At 41.3% G+C, this 19,131-nt stretch overlaps 1 protein-coding gene across 2 annotated transcripts in view; it reads right to left on the bottom strand.

Annotated features, from left to right (window-relative positions):
- The window catches only part of MBOAT1 (membrane bound O-acyltransferase domain containing 1), a 56,895-nt gene that overhangs the window by 12,473 nt on the left and 25,291 nt on the right, over positions 1-19,131 (bottom strand). The window contains exons 4-8 of one of the 2 annotated variants that reach the window (XM_032114403.1): positions 16,658-16,753; positions 13,498-13,509; positions 6,340-6,395; positions 4,106-4,160; positions 1,284-1,467 (exon numbers count right to left, since the gene is read on the bottom strand). In XM_032114403.1, coding sequence (XP_031970294.1) covers positions 1,284-1,467; positions 4,106-4,160; positions 6,340-6,395; positions 13,498-13,509; positions 16,658-16,753 — 403 coding nt within the window. The remainder of the gene's footprint in view (positions 1-1,283; positions 1,468-4,105; positions 4,161-6,339; positions 6,396-13,497; positions 13,510-16,657; positions 16,754-19,131) is intronic. The other variant, XM_032114414.1, reaches the window with a different exon arrangement.

The raw sequence follows: 19,131 nt of genomic DNA, 5'->3' as shown, positions 1-19,131 counted from the left end.
CTATTTTTACTGTCATCTCCTGGAACTAAGGACTGAGTTCCTCCTGGAAGCCAAAAGCATTGATATTCAGTGCAACAGCAGGACTTACTACCCAGCTACCTACCACCCAGAGGTCTTGCTAAAAATCACTTCTCCAAAAAGTGTCATATTGTCCAGCACAATTGTACCGCTGATACAGGGTATGTGATCTGCCCCAGCATTTTCTGTTCCAGCTCCCAAGCTTCCTGTACACCATTATGGACAATCACAGCAGCAGCTCAAAGCTTGTTTTCAAATACACACCATGAGTAAACCCTTCTTGATACAGTCATAATTAAAAAGTAATCTGGCACTTGGATACCACATAAAAATTGACTTGTTCTCAAAAGGCTAATAAAAATGCAATATACTATTAAAACAACCATGGGTTTTTTGACACTTTTTATTTTTGATCTCTTTTTTTATATTCTCCAAATTCTGGAATAAAGTAATGTGAAATTGGTTTTTTATGCAGATTTTAACACTCTCTCCTGACTTGCATCCTCCACAATATAGGCCTTATTCTGACCTCAGTCAGACTAATGTAAATCAGAAGTAACACCACTAGAGTCAGTAGAAAGACAACTGTGTGCAACAGGAATCATTATACATAAGCACATGCTCAACTTCAGAGGAGACATTCTGCACACATTCACAAAGCTACACATTCAGTGTCACCTTAAGAACAGAAAGAGAGAGAAATCTGGATCTCATAATACCTTATCCTGCTTTACAAGAAGGCCATTTTATAAGAAGGTTGTGAGTAGTATTTTAAATATATAAAACAAAATTAGTGTTAAAAGTATGTGAAAAGTATCTTGAGTCATCTTAAAGCGTGTGAGATACTCTTGTAAATCACCTGGACAGGCTACAGTTTGTGTTTAGCCGTGATTCATGTACTTCTAACACCTCCTGCACTACAGGGGAGATTTGACTTTTTTGGTTTTTTCTGTCATTTCCTTTTTTGCCTGGAGCTGAACCGCAACTTGTCATTGTCAGAACCTGCAGACCATTCCCATTGCTGCACAAAGGACATGCATTAACAACTGACCCATTTTGCATGCCAAACCTGTTTGGGGAATACACTAGCCCCTTCACCCCGACCTTGTGATAAAAACAGCAGCCACTCACAGAGAAAACTCGGCGTAACTGAGGGCAAGATAACCCAAAAGTGGTTTTTCTTCTTAGCTTTTAATTATGAAAATCATGTACAAAGCTGTACTTTCCTGCCCTCTGCAATCAATCTTTGTCATTTGAAAACTTACAGTTGGAGAAGGATCAGGAAGTCTGTCATAACCCTTCTGCTTCCAGTTCACTTCTAACAGTTTCATGTGCACATGCCTCCCTTCAATGAAGGCGATATAATCCTTGTAATTGCTGCAAGGCCCTGCTATGATGCTCATAAAATTGAGGAGATAACTTAAATACTCCAGCAAAGAAGGTCTTGACCTGTGAAAAATCAGCCACACACAACAGAACAAACAAAAAAAACCAAAACAAAGTAAAACACAGCAAAGGCTTTCACCAATGTCTTTTGTTGCACTGTCTGCCTCAGTCCCCACCTCTCTCCTATCCCTTTCACCACAGCTGAAAGCACTCTAGATCTGTTCTGGGGAAGATGAAACACAGCCTGTCATATTCTGGTGATGTCTGGTAGATGGCAGTCAGAACAAATGTAACATGGAAGTGCTTAAGCTACAGGTGAACCAATGCTAATGATTCGAAAAGTTGTAATCTTAGAAACTTTTCAGCTACAAAGAGTAATAAATTTGTCCATTTTGGACAGGTCAGAAGTACCAGGAGTGAGAAGCTGGTAATTGGTTTTGGACATCTGTCCAAGATGTCACGGACCATTCTGCCTTGTTATACAAACTGCGGGGCAGGGAGTCTCTAAAACCAGGGCTCTCAGTCCTGGGAGGAGCTCTCACCCTTCAGTCCAGCCTTGAGAAAAATGGGAAGTGTCACGTGAGACATACAGGAAGAGAATGAAGAAGCACTCTGTCCTGCTGTTCAAATAAAGGAAGTAATTGCCTGTATTGCATCATGAACAGGAAAAGGAACTAAGGAGGAAAAAAAACCACATTAATTGAAAGACGGCTGAAGACAAAAGTCAAAGAAAGTCTGTCACATTAATTTTTTTCCATTTTGCAAGTGTATATCCCACCAGTTCCTTCTGGGTTTGTACATTGAATGTAAAATGAAGAAGATCCACTGTCCTTGCTACAGATCAGTAGGATGGAAAAAGGAAGATGTAAAGGCCTCTCACCACCAGTGTAATTTGTAAATTGCTAGGCTTGGGGTTTTTATGTGGCAGAAAATGCCAACATCCAAACTGTGCACTGTGTTCTGCACTGCATTACTGAGTGCTCTCTACAAACATCCTAATTGCCACCATTCAAGGAGCTCTCAGATGAGAACACAAACTTGGGCACAGTGCTTGAGGGCTCTCCTGCCCAAGACACAGATGGACATGCTTAAACCAAAACACACTTAAAATTCTTTAAGACTAAAACAAATTTCTAGCAGAAAAACTAAGCAACAGTTAAACATTTTCTGTTGCCTACTCCTATTCTGAAGTGGAATTAGTTTGAATAAACAGTTAGATTAGCAAGGATTTTCTGCATTCACCCTACTGGTTATTGTAGATGTTAATGCCTGAATGGTATGTTCTCTGGTGAAAGCTTTTCACAGAAAGATGCAGCAAACAATTTGGGGTAAGGGTCATCTTTCTGTCCTGCAAAATCAGGTCCATGATTTGGGCTTCCTAGCTCTACAGTAAGATTAAAAATAAAGTCATTAGTTTCAACTTGGATTCTGCACATGGCTGGGTGGGGAGACATGAGCAATGCACGAAGGAATGTACAGAGGATGAGTGAGAAACAAAAACAGACCAAGAACAGGAGGGAAGACAAAAGGCTGTATTACCAAAGGGGATTTAAAAGTCTGCAGTTATGACTTGTCTGCCACTGATACTTATGCTATTGGCATCTGCTTTTCTATTATGAACTCATTTACTGTACAAGAAAAAAACCCAAGCCTGTTTGGTGAGAATTTGACTAGAATTAAGGGCCAAGTGCAGTTAAAAATTATGCTGTGAGCTTTAAAAATAGACACTATGGGGTCACAGCAGAGTTATACAAGGCTACCTACAAGATTTTTGCTTTTCAAGAAATGACTCCCTTACTTTCACAGGCAGATTTTCTGATGGCTGAATCTTCTACCTTGAAAACAAAGGAAATAATTCCCTTGCCCTTAAACAAACATGTCATGGTAAAAGTAGTTACGGTTCTAAGAGTAATTCTGTAACACTAACTCTTCATTTAAAACAAAAAAACCCCAACAAATTCACCTCCCTGTTGCACTTGTATTGAGGGACAAACTAGAAAAAAAGTAGTGCTCAAAGAGATGCCCTCTCCATATGAAAAATGAGAAGACTAGTTACATAACAGAAGAACTAGGAGTATTACCATTATGGAGGGAGACCCAAAAAAAAAAATCCAGCATTCAAAAATGATGGCAAAGAAAAGCAGCACTTGAAGTGTCAAAGGCAAAGCAAAATGGATTTTTACTATGCAGTAGATTGCTTGATGGGAGGAGTATATACTTGGAAAAATAACGTATGGCAGATTAGATTAAGATAACAGCCAACAAGTCCATAGAGCATAGTCTTAGCCTGAATTTAAGAGTTAGTTCAGCAAAGACTTGTTTTATTGCATGTGGAGTATATATTTAAGTCAATGAGACATTGTGAAGTACTTCAGTGCTTTATTGACCAGTGCAGGGTGATAAAAGCAGAAGTCCTGAATTGAAGAAATAAGAAATATAAGAGAGAAGGTATGTTTGTGTAAGGAGGGCAATGAGAGCAGCATTACAAAAACAAAACTGCTCAAGCAAATAGAAAAAGCAGGTGAGACTTTTGGCCTATCATGGACTGGAAAGCAGCAAGAAACATTTTCATGGCCGGGCCACTATGTTGTCCCTGACAATGCAGTGGAAAAAAAAAAAGAACAACAAAATAAAGCAACATAAATACTCAACTCCTTTGGAAGAAATTAGACACAAATCACTAAGAGAATTATATCCTTACTTTACAGCAAGCCGATTTTGCTCAGCAGTGAGTTCTTCAGCTTGTCGCCCTATTCCTGGAAAGAAGAGTCACATTAGATCTTCCAAACAGACAAACAGTAAAAGCTATTGCCATAACCTTATGCTTACAACCCACAAATTAATTTCTAAGGCCATAATCTCAAAATTTCTTTGTCACAGGTGGTTGTAATACAGCTCAATCCCTAACTTTTATGTCAAATTCTACTCTACCTCTTTACCCAGTTCCTTACATCATTCCCCCTTTATCACCCTGGCTACACCGTCAGGAAGAGCAGCCATAGCATTCCCACACACAATGGAAGTGGCAATGCCACCAACTGGAAGCAACCCCCAACAGCCTCTACAAACTGTCCTGGGCTGGAAAAATCTCTGTTGCCAGAAGCCGCTGGCTCATTTAAGCACAAGGCTCCCGCTGGCTCCTTGGTGAGAAATGGAGCATTTCACAGCAGGAAGAGTGGGCAGGGGAAGGGAAACAGGCGCTCAGGGAACAGAAGCTCCACTGGTGTGAACGAGCAGCCCAGATGCCTGCTGCTGGAGCAAGCCTAAACATACACGTCAGTAATAATCTGGAATTGTGCATGGTCCAGACTGGAAGGGTGACCTCCTGTTGAGTGCACAAGACCTTTGGGGCCAGAGGTAGCACACAGACTCAATGTCCCAGGAAAATGATGGAAAAATCTTGTGTCACAGCCAGTGGTAAAGAGATGTTGCTTATAGCACATACCTCAAAACCTTCACCCTAAAGCTTTAGCTGCACATACTGCAGGGACTCCCACTGGCTTCAGCAGCACAACACAGGATGAGTCACAGCACTCGATGTGGAGCATGCATGTGCAAAAAGATCAGGGGCTTGGCACCAATTGATACTACTCTTCTAAACATACTGGCCATAATTACCAATACACACACAGGACCCGCTTCCTACCACTGCTGATAAGCTGCTTGTTTCCATTCTCTCTCCACTGTTTCAGTTTGTAAATACTGGGAGGGCCTGAGTTTCAGAGAAACAATTAAGCACTTAATTACTTATAGGAGTGGGTATTTTGTTTGTCTGTTTCCATTTACAGACAGCTGTGTTAAATTTTTACAAATAGAAATTTGTCACTGATGCTTGAACTGCAAGCTGCCTTCATTTGATCAACTGCTCCATATACGGATGTTCACAATGTAACGAGCCTTCTCCACCATCACTAATCTGTAGGATTTCTGGTCTGTTTAAAACGCTCCTGCCTCTGCTGTTGTCTTTTTCCTTTCTGTCTGTTCATTTACCTCCAACATCCTAGGTGTGTACCTAGGCTGCACGCTGCTGTGGCATTGCAGCAATACCTGAGCTGACTCAACTTACAGAAGCAGAGAAGCCTCAGCAACGTGAATGCCACCAACAAGGTCAATTAGCCAAGCTTCCAGCTGTACCTGTTACAGCCAGATAAAAGCATTAGATTCACTTGTGTAAACCTGGCTTGCAAACAATGCCAGACCCCCGTGTGGCCATCAGTTAAATCCTCATTCACAACTCTTTAGCATAACACATACTCACCCACAGCTTGTAAGGCAATGGGCCTCAGACCATCAGAAATTTGCAGCGCAACATCAGTGGGCACAAGCAATAATGCTACTGATGACAACTGACATTTCCAGCCTTTGCACTGTACGAGACACAGGCGTTTTACTGGGAAATAATAGTGCTCTTTGTCACAGCACAGCACAAGACTGAAGACAATGTTATTTTGCTTGCAACTGTGCTTCTCTCTGTGCTGGGGAAAAGCTACTGAATTCTATCTCTCACAACTCATGAAGTACATTATCACTGAATATATCAGTGCTAGCATATTTTTTGCTAAATTAACATTAATGACTGAACCTATGCATCAAACACAACTCTTGACTTTTGAGAATCGGTAACAACTTCAGAGAGCTTAATGGAGATGCACTGTAGCATCTAAGCAGGAGATCCTGGTACTAGCTAAAATCCAAACTGGGTCCTAAGAAAGTAGAATACCGAAGGGGAAAACAGTTGTTTCTGATATTGCAAAGAGAGTTTGATCCTAAAAACTGATCAAAACTTTAAGTTTCTCATTTTCCTCCACACAGCATTTTTCTTCTTCGTTTGGAACAACTTGCTGAACTACATTCATTCACACCATAAATCAACCAGAAAATGCACTGCAATGAAAAGGCTGCCTTCAGGATGTGGGAAGAGATTCCTTTTCTTACCATCATGTAGCTGGCATGCAAGAGTTGTGATCTTCTGTGTAATTATCATCAGCGGACTATAAGAAAGACAGAAACAACAGTTACATGTCCTGTAATACAAATTATTCCCAACTTTCTCACTGAATGTCTTTATGCCTTTAAAAGGCATAACTGTATTAGCAACAAGTGGAAAAATATCCAATTAAAGCTGAAGGAGGCACTCAGGCATAAGACAATTGCCTCGGTTCAAAACAACCCCACAGTAACTTGCACTGGAATTTTTAATTGCTAAGTGCACACAAAGCCTTATTTTATGTCTGCCTATCGTGTAGCACTGCAAATTGTAGTTCAGAAGAAATCACACCACTAGGAAATACCAGCTTCTGCAGCCCACTGAGCCTCCTTTCAGGCAAAGACCATATTGAAGCCCCATACATTGCAACACTAGAATACAGCAGTGCTGCTTTAACCCAACTCTGGCTCTTCTTACTGTTACTCTCCTATTGTCTGTCTCCTCAGTGCCCTAAAAAATGTTGACTCTGCAGATACAGATGCTTATTTCCCCACATGAATAGCTCTATCAATTAGGACTGTGTGCAAATACCAGAATAGCTGTCAGCACAGCAGTTTCCCACTTGCTTCTTGGCCATGCATCTGCGTTGTGAACAGCCTGTACAAGATACACCATCCAACTGGGAGTGTATGAGCACGTGGGATCTGGAGCCTCTGAAAACAGGAGCTGGCTGTACCTGAGCCAGGCTTACAGCCACCCAGCAGCTTTGGTGCCAACAAAACACACAGCATAGAAATAGCCACTATGCCGAGTAGGGCCACTTATGCTTCCCGTATCCAGCTTTGCAGAGCTTCTTCGCACTGAAGGCAATTGTGAGCTGCTGCAGCTAAGGAATGGGAAAAAAGACTAAACTGAGCTTGGAGGCATCAGGAGCTGGTTCCCACAAGGGTAAAGGACACAGCTAAGAGCATTTAGAGGTAGGTAAGAGGAAAGATGAGAGGAAAACCATGGGGACAAACCACTTCCTTCATCGGCTGTAGTGCCCTAAACACAAAACCTGGCACTGAATATCTGCAATCTGGAAGGACCCATAGCAGGCAAACCAAGGGATGATCACCTGCTCACACTGCTTCTCCCCATCTCTCTGCCACTGGGGACACCAGCACAGGGTGCCCAGATCTCTCACAACCATAATAGCCACGAGAGGGGAATGGATGATGAGGATACACCACTATTTTAAAAGCATTAGTTGTGACGACTTTATGTAAAACCAGTCCCACAAAAGAGCTCTGTCTTCACTGAGGATTAATACAATGGGTTGTTTCTCAATCTGAGAATAAATTAACAACATTAACCATATGGATGTTTCCGTTTGAACACAAATGATGTCTTCAACCTGGAAATGAAAACTCGAGTTTGTACACTCTTTTTTAACTATTTACACAGTTTCACCAGTATATGGAACTTTTTTAAGAGACTCCAAACATTACGACTGTTCATTTTAACTATTGTAATATATTTTCTGGAACACAATTAAAGAAAAAAGTTGAGGGGTTTTTTTAGTTCAAGCACCGTTTTTGTTCCACAGATTTCTCAAGGTAAAGAAAAAAAAGCAGAAGTTACATTCAGTGATGTCTCTGAATGCCATAAGTCAAATACTTATGTTCTACAGAGATTTTCAAGAGATTCTGGATCATCCTTGACTAAATCGGCCAACTGGTTACAATCAAATGTAAACCCAATGGCTAAGATAAACTGTTTACAACCTGATTATCCCACTAATATAAATCAAACAGATTCTCAAAATAATTTGTATGCTGAGCATGGTAAACACAAATGCTGGCAAAAGCCATTTTTTCATTCTAAGTGGTCTTTTTTTTTTAACACTTAATATGGTTGATCTTTTTCAAGAGTCCACAAGTAATTCTGGGGGGATAATTTGCATTTCCTACCCAAAACCAGAACATGAAATATCAGCCAATTACTTAATCAGAAACTGCTTTTATCATTTCAGAAGTCCCTACTTACAATGTCAGTAAAAAAAGTTTGCACATAAAATTCAGATTAGGCTTAAGTATCCACAGAACTTGAATACAATCATAACACAGGGGTTTGTACAGCAGCTCTCCTTGGGTCACCTAGACCACTGATAGCAGCTAAGGAATGGACAAATTCAGCAGTGACTTTTCACCTTCCAGCAGTATTCTCAAACAGTCATTCTAAACTTTATTCCAATTAATTGTTTAAGAAAAGTGATTTATAAGCTGTTTTCACCAATATCTTCAACATCCTGTTTCTCAAAGTAGATTTTCCCAGACAAAATTCAGCTTTGCTTTCAAAGATACGTAAATCCTAATCCTTTAAGCATATGAAAAGGCAGATTTTTTTAATCCTTAAGAGAGACAGAGGCTGTCAGTGAACCAAGCAGTTCTACCGCAATAAACACAAATTTTTATTTTGTCAGTGTTTGACCTTTTTAGCTTTATAGGGGAACATTAACACTTGTTTCAAATTGCTTCAATTTGTTGCATATGTTTCTTATGGCAAGCACTTCACACCAATATTGAAGTGGGTAACTTTAAACCTCAGGCTCTGAGCCAAAACCATATGACTTCAGGTGTCTAAATTTAGACACTTGTCTTAGACAAGGCTCCCATGGTAAACCAGAGAGAACCAAACTGCAAACAATCTGAGGGCAGCAGGAGTAAAGCCTGCACTGAGGTCATGCTGCATATAAACACAGAGGAGAGAGGTTCTCCTCATCTATATAAGGAATTCATTGCCTCATTGATGGCACATTGTAAGCCAACAGAACAAGTTAGCTTTTCCTGCACTTTAGTCAGAAAACATGGACAGTCTATCTCCCTCAAATCCCAGCTCCAGAGGAGACAAGGGAGAACAAAAGTGATGTGTCTGACAAGGCGAGTGGGAAGGAGAGCCACAAAATTCATTAGATACTTCCTGTTCTCCCTCCTGACATCATCATAATACAAGTCATACATATTTTCCAGAGTGGCTGGAAAGTGGTCCAGCAGAAAAGGACCTGGGGGTGCTGGTCAACAGCCAGCTGAACATGAGCCAGCTTGTGCCCAGGTGGCCAAGAAGACCAGTGGCATTCTGGCCTATGTCAGGAATAGTGTGGCCAGCAGGACTAGGGAAGTGATTCTTCCCCTGTACTCAGCACTGGTGAGGCCACACCTTGAATATTGTGTTCAGTTCTGGGCCCCTAAATTCAGGGGACATTGAGGGGCTGCAGCGTGTCCAAAGAAGGGCAATGGAGCTGGGGAAGGGTCTGGAGCACAAGTCCAATCATGAGTGACTGAGGGAGATGGGGGTGTTCAGCCTGGAGAAAAGGAGGCTCAAGGGGGGACCTTAACACTCTCTTCAGCTGCCTGAAAGGAGGGTGTAGCCAGGTGGGGGTTGGTCTCTTCCCTTAAGCTGCACCAGGGAGGTTTAGGTTAGACATCCAATGAAATTTTTCAAAGAAAGGCTGATTAGACATTGGAATGTACTTCACAGGAAGGTGGTGGAGTCACTGTCCCTGGAAGTGTTTAAGGAACCGGATATAGCACACAGTGCCATGGTCTAGCTGACATGGTGGTGATCAGCCACAGGTAGGACTTGATGATCTCAGAGGTCTTTTTCAACCTAATTGATTCTGTGATCTCCACCCTACTCAGGAGGGTGGGAACCTACTGTACAGTGGCAGTGGGATGACAAACACTAAATCTTCCACGAGATCAGTGTCAGCTATCAGTCAACACTTCACACAAAGGGTAAGCAAGGTTTCAGGTGAACAAGGAGCATCTTCCTCCCTCCTCTTCTCCTGCCTACCATTCCCCACTTACTTGATCTCTGGGGGACCATGTCTTTGCTGTAGGAAAAGGCAGAGCACAACAAAATAATGACAGTACTGGAACTCTCCCTTAAAGGGGAGGGGGGGCTGGGAAAGAATCATAAATTCCTAAACATGTGAGTTTTGATTATTAAAACTTTGAAATATCATTGAACTGCCATTTCTATTCAGCCTTTCAGGCAAGCTCTAAGTTTAAACAGCAATAAAACACTGAGTATGTTAATACATTAAATACAGCACTGTATCACATCTAGCCAACAGTTTCCAACATGATAATATTTTAACCCTTAGACTCTACTGGGAAAAGTCAATAGTGCTAAAAACAAGAAGGGAAGTTAACAAAACTATAAAACTTCCAATCCCTTTTCTTACTCCCAAATTTTGCAATGCACAATTTATTGGAGGGGAGCAATTAGGTTGAATTTAAGAAGAAAATCTACCTACTACACTTCCACTTACAGATGAAGCACAAAGACTTATCCCTAGGAAGGAAGCATTTGAAATAAAACACATTTAGAAGCCTAAACAACTTGCAATCCATCATATTTGAACACCTACAGATTGCTTTGCAGCCACATGGCTGAGTGGTGATTCTACACCCTCTCCACCTGTCCTATTAAGCACTACAGTTACAAACTGCCACAGAAACACAGAATCTGATTTATGTGTGGTGTGATTTCCCCTCCCTTCCCATGTTTTATATATTAGCTATGAGTTTAATCTTAGGTTGTAGCTGCACTGTACCTCCTACACACAAACCATAGTGGCCAACTTTTAATTAAAAAAAAAAAAAAATCAAGAAATTGACCCAGGGACAATTTTATTTTTCAGGGCATCTAACATAAGGTAAAGACAGCTTTGTTTTTTGTTTACCTCACCCTAGATGCCTTGAAAAATAACACAAGACTAAGATGCAACAGTTCACAGAGAATGCTCAATAGAGGGGTTTACTCCCCTAAATAAACCTTCCAAATGAAAACATATCAGTTAATATAATATTTAAATATAGCTTGCCCCAACGTAATAAATTTGCCAGAAGCACAGGCCAGTGGAAGTAAAGAGATTTTGTTTGTAGACTGCTGTGGGGATCCTCACTGCATCACAGGCTGGCTTCTGCACTGAGGAAGCTTCGATGCTTCCGAGAGAAAAGACTTTTTCCAAGTACAGTCTGCTTGACCTTAGGTAATCCCGTGGAGGAGGCTGGCACACGCTTGCTAGAAATAGTTTCCACTGACCTGATTTCACTAAGAGAGGAGGTGGAGTCAAAAGGCTCATAGCAGACAAGACTCCAAAACAGCGAACATTTATTTCAGGGTTACCTCTGCAGCGCTGAAGCCATGACAAGAAGTTCACACAGTCACATCCTGCTGTGACAGTAACCACGCTGACAAGGGGATTGCCAAGCTGGCAGTGGCCTCGGACTTTTGCTTTCAACAGAAAAAGGAAGAAGTACTGAAGTACAACAGAGGAAAAACACTTCACTGAACACACTTGCACCTCCAAAGGAACTTAAAATTTCCTTCAGGTGATGTGTTGCCCTTTTTTGTGTGTGTGTTGTGAAAGCTCCCAAGCGGTATTTCTTAAGCCTTCATGGTAGAAGCATTTCACTTAAAAGAGTGTTTACTTGTGGAGAAGTGTCCTGGGATGTACTAGATGCGTGGAGCTCTCTAGTAGTGATTGCCTGCTTGAATTCTGCCTAGTTCCCACACTGCAGTTCTTGCAGGGCTCCTGTGTATCCAATGGTAAGTGATCTCAGGGCTGTTTCAAGTGGACAAGCACCCAGCCAAAGCAGCAAATAGCCATGGAAAACAGACTGACTTCCCCTTACTCACCCTGCACCTGCACTGCGGCATTGCCTCTGGGGACCAGCTGCACACCAAGGTTAGCCAGCGCTGCTGGAATAGACACTGCAGCAATGTACTGCATGTCATACATTTAGAAGACAAGAAAACAAAAATAACCAACTGAACTTGTAGGACCAGACAGCATTTCTGCTCTGTGTTTTAATATGGTAACAGAGTACATCTATCTTTGCTTTCATCAGCAAATGTATTTCTTTTGTGAAAAACGGCTGCTATACTTTCATTCCTTCCTTTTCTGGTTGATACTAAAAGCCACTGAGTGAGGAAAGAAACAGCAACAAAGTTCTAACCACCCAGCAAAAATCCACTACCTGAAGTGACACTTGTTACTGAAGCATCTGCTTACATATATGGCTTTTGAGAGGGCTCTCTCAATGACCATCCCTTTCTAGGTGGTTTGCTAAGAATGATGCTGCTGCTCTGCATTTGGGATAGGGCAGACACAAAGGTGGTCTCTGGAGAGTGATGTCCACCAAAGCACTCGCGTAAGAGCTACAGATTTGACATATGTGGGGAGGAAAACTGCTCAAGTCTCCCAGATAATTCAGCTATGGTGTCTCTAAGACCAACAGAAGATTGAAAACTGTGCCAGCATGTGTGGTGATTTTCACACGCCAAGTTTCTCTTCTATAAGGAACGGCAGCAAGAATCATAGAATCATTAAGACTGGAAAAGGCCTCTAGGATCATTGAGTCCAACTGTTAACCCAGCACTGCCATATTCACCACTAAACCATGTCCCCAAGTGCCATAACTACATGTTTTTTGAACACTTCAGGGATAGTGATTCCACCACTTCCCTGGGCAGCCTGTTACAATGCTTGAAAACACTTTCCATGAAAAAACTTTTCCTAATATCCAATCTAAACCTTCCCTGGCATAACCTGAGGCCATTTCCTCTTCTCCTGTCATTTGTTACATGGGAGAAGTGACTTACCCCAGCCTTGCTACAACCTCCTTTCAAGCAGTTGTAAAGAGTGATAAGGCCCCTCCTGATTTGCAGGCTAAACAACCCCAGCTCTCTCAGCCACTACTCTTATATGAAAGAAACTCCCATATGCTGACATTTCACTGAATAACCTGCAATATTAGGAAATTTTGCTCGGACACTGCAAGAATTCAGAGAGGAAACTAAAAAGCTCTATGGCCTTAAGCAAAGGATTGAAACAGACACGAGTTCCATATCTTCTGAATTTTATCTGGATGATCATATGCATCTGGCTTTTGGTCATGAAGCTTGCTAGATTGAAACCCTATGTAATACTAGTTTCCAAAAATCAAAATTCCAAAAATCAAAAGATCAAGAATCAAGATTCCTTATTTTAAACTCATTTTTCCTAAAGCTATCTTATTACTATACTCAGTCTGAGCCTGTGATACAAAGGGAAAAAACACAAACCATATGGTATTATTATTGTTTTTATTAAGTTGTATAGGCAGGCAACTTACCAGCATAATCCTCTTAGCATAAAGAAGAAGAAATAAGAGAGAGAAAGAGTTAGGATTTAGTTTTTCCAGGTAAAATGCGCAAATGTCATGGCAAACCAAGCAAAATAAAACATGCATGCTTCTCTCAAAGATTGATTTGAATTAAGAGGGAAGCACAGGATTCAGTTACTGTACAATTAGTGTTCAAAAATGAATAGGGTTTTTGAGGAAGCAGTAAAGAGAAAATTCCTAAATTATATCACCACTTATTTGAGAAATAATATAACTGAAAGAAATTTGATAAAATATACATACATTTTTAAAAAGTAATTAAAATTGAAGTGCTGCAAACTGGAAATTGTTTTCCTTAGAACCTGGCAGTAGTTTAAAAAGAGTTTCTCCTTAATTACTATGCAATACATGAAAAACTCTTAAATCGAGAGTTTAAATCTGCTCTTAAATCAAGCAGCTTGTGTACAGTTCTGACTGCAGGACTCAGTGAACAAAACTACCCTTTGCAGGAGTTAAGAATTAACTAGTCACCAGCAGGCAACAAGTCCCTTATTTCTATTTTGTAACCTGGAAGTGATGTGTCACAGCTTGATCTTTCATTTTCCAGTTTGCTTAAAATATGACTCAAAAGTTACCTTGTTCTCTCCATCTCTACCTGCATTTTACAAGCTCTATTCTCAAAATGGGAGGGCTCCAAACAAATAGCACAACCAACTAAAAACACCCCAAAAAATGTATTTGCAAGCACACTTCAAAAGGGTTGTGCAACTTGCATGCAAGTTGTTAACAAGTTGTTAAGTGCACAAAGCAGGTCAGGAGAGGAAATGAGGAATGCTGACTTTCAGCACTGCCGCTGGGAAACACTCATTGATCATCTGGCTCTTAGGGAACGGACATTGGAAAGCTGATGGCAACAGAACTGGTTATGTGCCTATTTGATATGGATTAAAACTTCCTCCTCGCAGCCAGATATCACCAGACTTAGGGGATACTGAAACCTCAAACACAAGTCAGCAGATGATGGGCTTTTTGTTGGGTCCTAAAGATTGCCCTGAATCTAGTGTCTTGCCTTTTCAATGTACATCCCCAGCCACGTTCACCCAAAACGGTGGGAAGCTGGAGGGAGATGGGCATAGCTCCATGGTTCTGTCTCAGTCATTTCTGAAATCCTGAGAGAGAACTTGAATGCCATGCCTCCCTCCCTGTCCTAATGCTTCCCTGTTACCACATGCAACAGATGAGGAACCATCAAATATGGGACAACAAGCAAGAGGAGCTCAGTTGCTGCTCATACATGACAAAACTGTGTCCAGGGAGCATATTTTGTCTCTCTCGGTCATCACATCTGTTCAGGTGTGTGCACAAAACCTCAATGGGCACAAATTTACAGCTGAGGAAAACAAGTTTTTAGACAGATTTTGAGGCTGATCTGGGCTTCAACACTTTGGATTGCAAGTTTTTATTGATACCACTACACTAATTTTATTTATTCTTAGCTTTTAAAATATACCATGAAGGTGCAGTTCGTATCCATAATACATTTTCCACTTGTTTACTACTTGGCAGTTTTATGTTTGACTGACGTTTAGGAATTGGTGTGTATCTTGAAGCACCAAGACAAAATCAGATAACCGAGTAAGTTCAGACATTATTCTTTCACTATAATCATGATCCTCGAGCTCATCATTAAATAAGAGTAGTTACTTTTTCATCAAGGGAGCAGAAAACACTACCTAGTCTATAACAACCACCATTCCTCTTCTTCCACCCTCAGTCTCAGCTGGATCTTTATTAAATGTATTCAGAGAGACAGAGCTAATATGCCTCACAGTGCATTTCTGAACACACTATTCAGAAAAGCATGATCTCTCACATTTCTCTCTCTGTCTCTTACACAGAGCTATAGCATTCCAATCCACTTTATAGGATTCTTGACACATCATGCTCTTTGAGGACATGCTTTTCTGAATTAAAAGAACTGCAGAAAAAATTACAGAACCAAATTTCTTTAAACGTTTACCATCTCATTACTGCAGCCTCCTTAATATAAAAAACCTCAGAAATTTGAGAGAAACTTCCCCTCTACCACCTACAATTTAACTGAGTGCTTAAACCCACCACCTCAAAGAGAGAGACACATGCACAGAGACAGCAAAAAGCTTCAGTCTCCTACTCTGTGCCTGTAAGGTGACAGAGATTTGGAAGAGTCATGTACAATGTACTGTGTGAGTTTACAGAAATTTTTCATGGTATGTTACTAATTACTCTGTAGTCAGAAATTAGCACACTGTTTTTAAATCATTCAAAAGCATAACTTCCTCTCACAAACAAAGCCCATAGGGTTAGCTGTCTCTCTCTTTGCAAAGCATCCTCTACTGCTTCTCTGAGTGAAATCTACAGTAGAGACTACAGTATATATGAAAACCACCGTTTCACAGATATCATGGCATACAAAAAGCCATGCTATTTAAGCAGCAGCCACAAGCTGGCCCCATGAGAGAACCAGTCCTGACAACCCAAGCTGATCTCTTGTCTCTCTGCCTGGGTTACTCACCCAGCTCCACCAGCAATTCACCCCTGCCCAAGTCCTGCACTCAACACTTGTTTAAGTGCCTGGGCTGGGAAAACACCTCCCCATCTGGGGCTTCAAGATAAATCAGAATGGGGGAAAGGAGATGCAGAGCTGACAGCTGTGCCGGGGAAGTTTGAAAGAGAGCAGCATACCCCACCTCTCAGGGCAGACCACCAGCCACGTAAGCACTCTTACAGCTCTGGGGAGAGACTGTGCAACTTATCCTCCCAGGCTGCTCTCGGGGAAAGCTAGCTAACTAAGCTCTGCCTTCTCAACTACACAGTTTCTAGCAAGAAAACAGTAGAAACAATGAGTCAGTGCAAAAATCATACAGTGCTTATTTGTTCTTTAAAAAACAAAACCCAAACAAAAACAACAACAACAAAAAAAAACCAAAAACAAACAAAAAAACCACCAAAACCAAACCAAACCAAAAAAACCCCAACAAAAACCCAAAGATCACAACAAAAGCCTTAGAAAAAGTTTAAGGGAAACAAAATTGCAGGTGCTCCACAGATAATATAAAAATTATTCTTGTAACTTACTGAAATCAACTAATATTGATTGACACAGGAAGCAGTTTGCAGACTCACTCACCCGGAGAAATCTGTAGTGAGAATACCATAATGAAAAATGTATATTCGGCTTATGTGGCACAATGTGAGGTATCCCATAGCTACGACAAAGGAGTACCTAAAAGCATAACACAGAGAACACATAGTTACCAACACAAGTACCAACAAGAACTAGAATCACTCAAATTGGGTTGGGCTTGTTTTGATTTTTTCAAATCCAATTGTTAACAAGTCTGAAGCTATGCTACGAGACCCGGAAGACATTCTCGAAGGGAACTGATGGTTTTGTACACCCAGATGAAACCTTACAGAGGTGTCTCCTCATTCTGGGAGTGGGGAAAAAAAGAGAGAAGAAATAGGATCAATTCAAGTTGCACAATTCAATTTCAAAGTTCCCAAATTCACATATTATTTTGAAATTTCTGTCCGACTCAAGTATTTGAAATCAGATTATACTGTATGCCAGTCACTGAAATTATCCACTGCATTTTTTATCTGTAAATGTTCTTTATTTACAACTCTTTCTCAGATCTAGCAAAGACTAAAATATTTCAAGTTTAAGGTATTCTCTCTTTTGTGATTTTGTATAAAGGCAGATGATGGCACATAGCCTAATCTTTTCAGCTCTCCATGTTGAAGCACACCATCTTCCAGAAAAATCACAGAATCGTATAGGCTGGAAAGGGCCTATAGGATCACAGTGTCCAACTGAAGAAGCATTCCTTAGGTAGGGTGTGACAAACTCACTCTGCGTTTCAAGACAATAACACACTTCTGGTAGGCAGGGCAGTAGCATGATTCTTTCTATCTTAGCAGCTGAACAGTCTGAAGACTGGAAATGCTGCAGTGTCTGCACAGACAGATGCAGCCTTTCATACAAGTAACTTCCTCCTGTATTTACACGAGCAAGAAAGAGGATACTGGGGAGGAAAGAATCGGATGGATGTTTGGAGACAGACTGACCCATGAAGCCAATTACACAGTGCAATGAAGAGCTGGGACACCAGAATGAAAGGCTTGCACCACATTGACAGGCCAGGACCAGGCCTACTGGTGTCTCCTGTAGCAGAGGTTATCCATGTGGGGGAGAAGAGGCAAAGACCAACGGAATGAGATGGCACATCCTGCATGCGTGGTACGGCCAAGCCTTGGGAGGCTGGTAGGCACACGTTGCCCCCCTGGACCCATGAGAGGATCCACCACAGGGGAGAACTAAAGGTGAAATCAGACAAGAGGATCAGTCAGCAGACAACTGAAAAAGAGCCAGGCCTTTGTCAAATTATGGCTGGTTTTAAAAGAAATGAGTTTTCCCTCCCTGGGGACTAATAAACTGCAGTGGGAGTGACAGTGATGGATCGCAAGGCAACCTGCGGGTCATGTGGCCCACAGCAAACAGCTGGATGAAAGGCAGACTGAAAGGACATGACAGATTCTTCAGGAGATTCAGAGTAGAATTTATAATATTTTATCTGGGTCAGGCATCCAGTCCTGCCTCAGCAAGGTCCTTGGATTCCCCTCTCATCAACAGAGAATGGCAAGCATCCGTCCAAAGGCAAGTCACCCAGCTCACACATGTAACAGCGATAGACAGGATGAAGGATCTAAAATACGCCTCCATGCTGAGGTGTAAAGCACTTAGATTGAAAGCGGGGCGAGCAGGCAGAGACACACCGAACTGCTGCTGTAGCTGGGAGCATTCCTGGTGCTGGATTAATTCATCCATTTATAGGCCTTGAAGGCTAGCAGCTTCACCAGAGAGCAAACTAGCAAAAAATAACCATGAAAGAGAGTATGAAGGTTAAATTATGCAGTTTATTTCCTTTGTTCTCTTCCACTGTGTTCTTCTGGGGGAAAAAAAAGGCAAGTCTTGAAGCCCCACTCTGAAGGATCAGGTTGCCTGTATGAACAGGTCCAGACCTTAAAGCAGCATTGTTCAAGCTTACTCTCAGCCAGTTTGAATACATTGTTACTTTGCCAAAATTAATAATGTGGAAGCACCTTGAGTCATACTGCTATGGCTAGTGGAATACAATAGAAAAGTCCTAACCCAATCTTCCCTCAGACCTCCTGAGGTTTTTCAGCACATTGGACTGACATTTCACATGGATTCAAATCAACACATGACTACCTTGCAGCAGTGGGCAACATTATATGAACTGGCTGGCTTGATTTTTGTTTCAGTATACAGCTATTTTGCTATTAGCCATTGTGGCAAATTGGCTAAAGAGGAAGAATGAGGAGGTTTCCTGTTGAAGTCATGTCCTTTTCCTTATCACCACCCCAACTTGCCTAGGAAGATGTAAATAACTATTGGATGATTCCTTTGTAGACTTGGTTCCTCTGATCTATAGTCACTAACTCCTGCATTTCCCTTGAGTGATAGGCAGGGACATTGACCAGGAAACCATAATACAAATTTTTAACACCTTTATACTTTGGTCTCTGGATGGCATTTCTTTAACAAACATTGTTCAATTACCTTTTTTTTTTTTTTTC

This window comes from Corvus moneduloides, chromosome 1 (genome assembly GCF_009650955.1).
Source record: "Corvus moneduloides isolate bCorMon1 chromosome 1, bCorMon1.pri, whole genome shotgun sequence".
Classification (NCBI taxonomy): Eukaryota; Metazoa; Chordata; class Aves; order Passeriformes; family Corvidae; genus Corvus; species Corvus moneduloides.
This window is presented reverse-complemented; position numbering and strand designations above follow the sequence as displayed.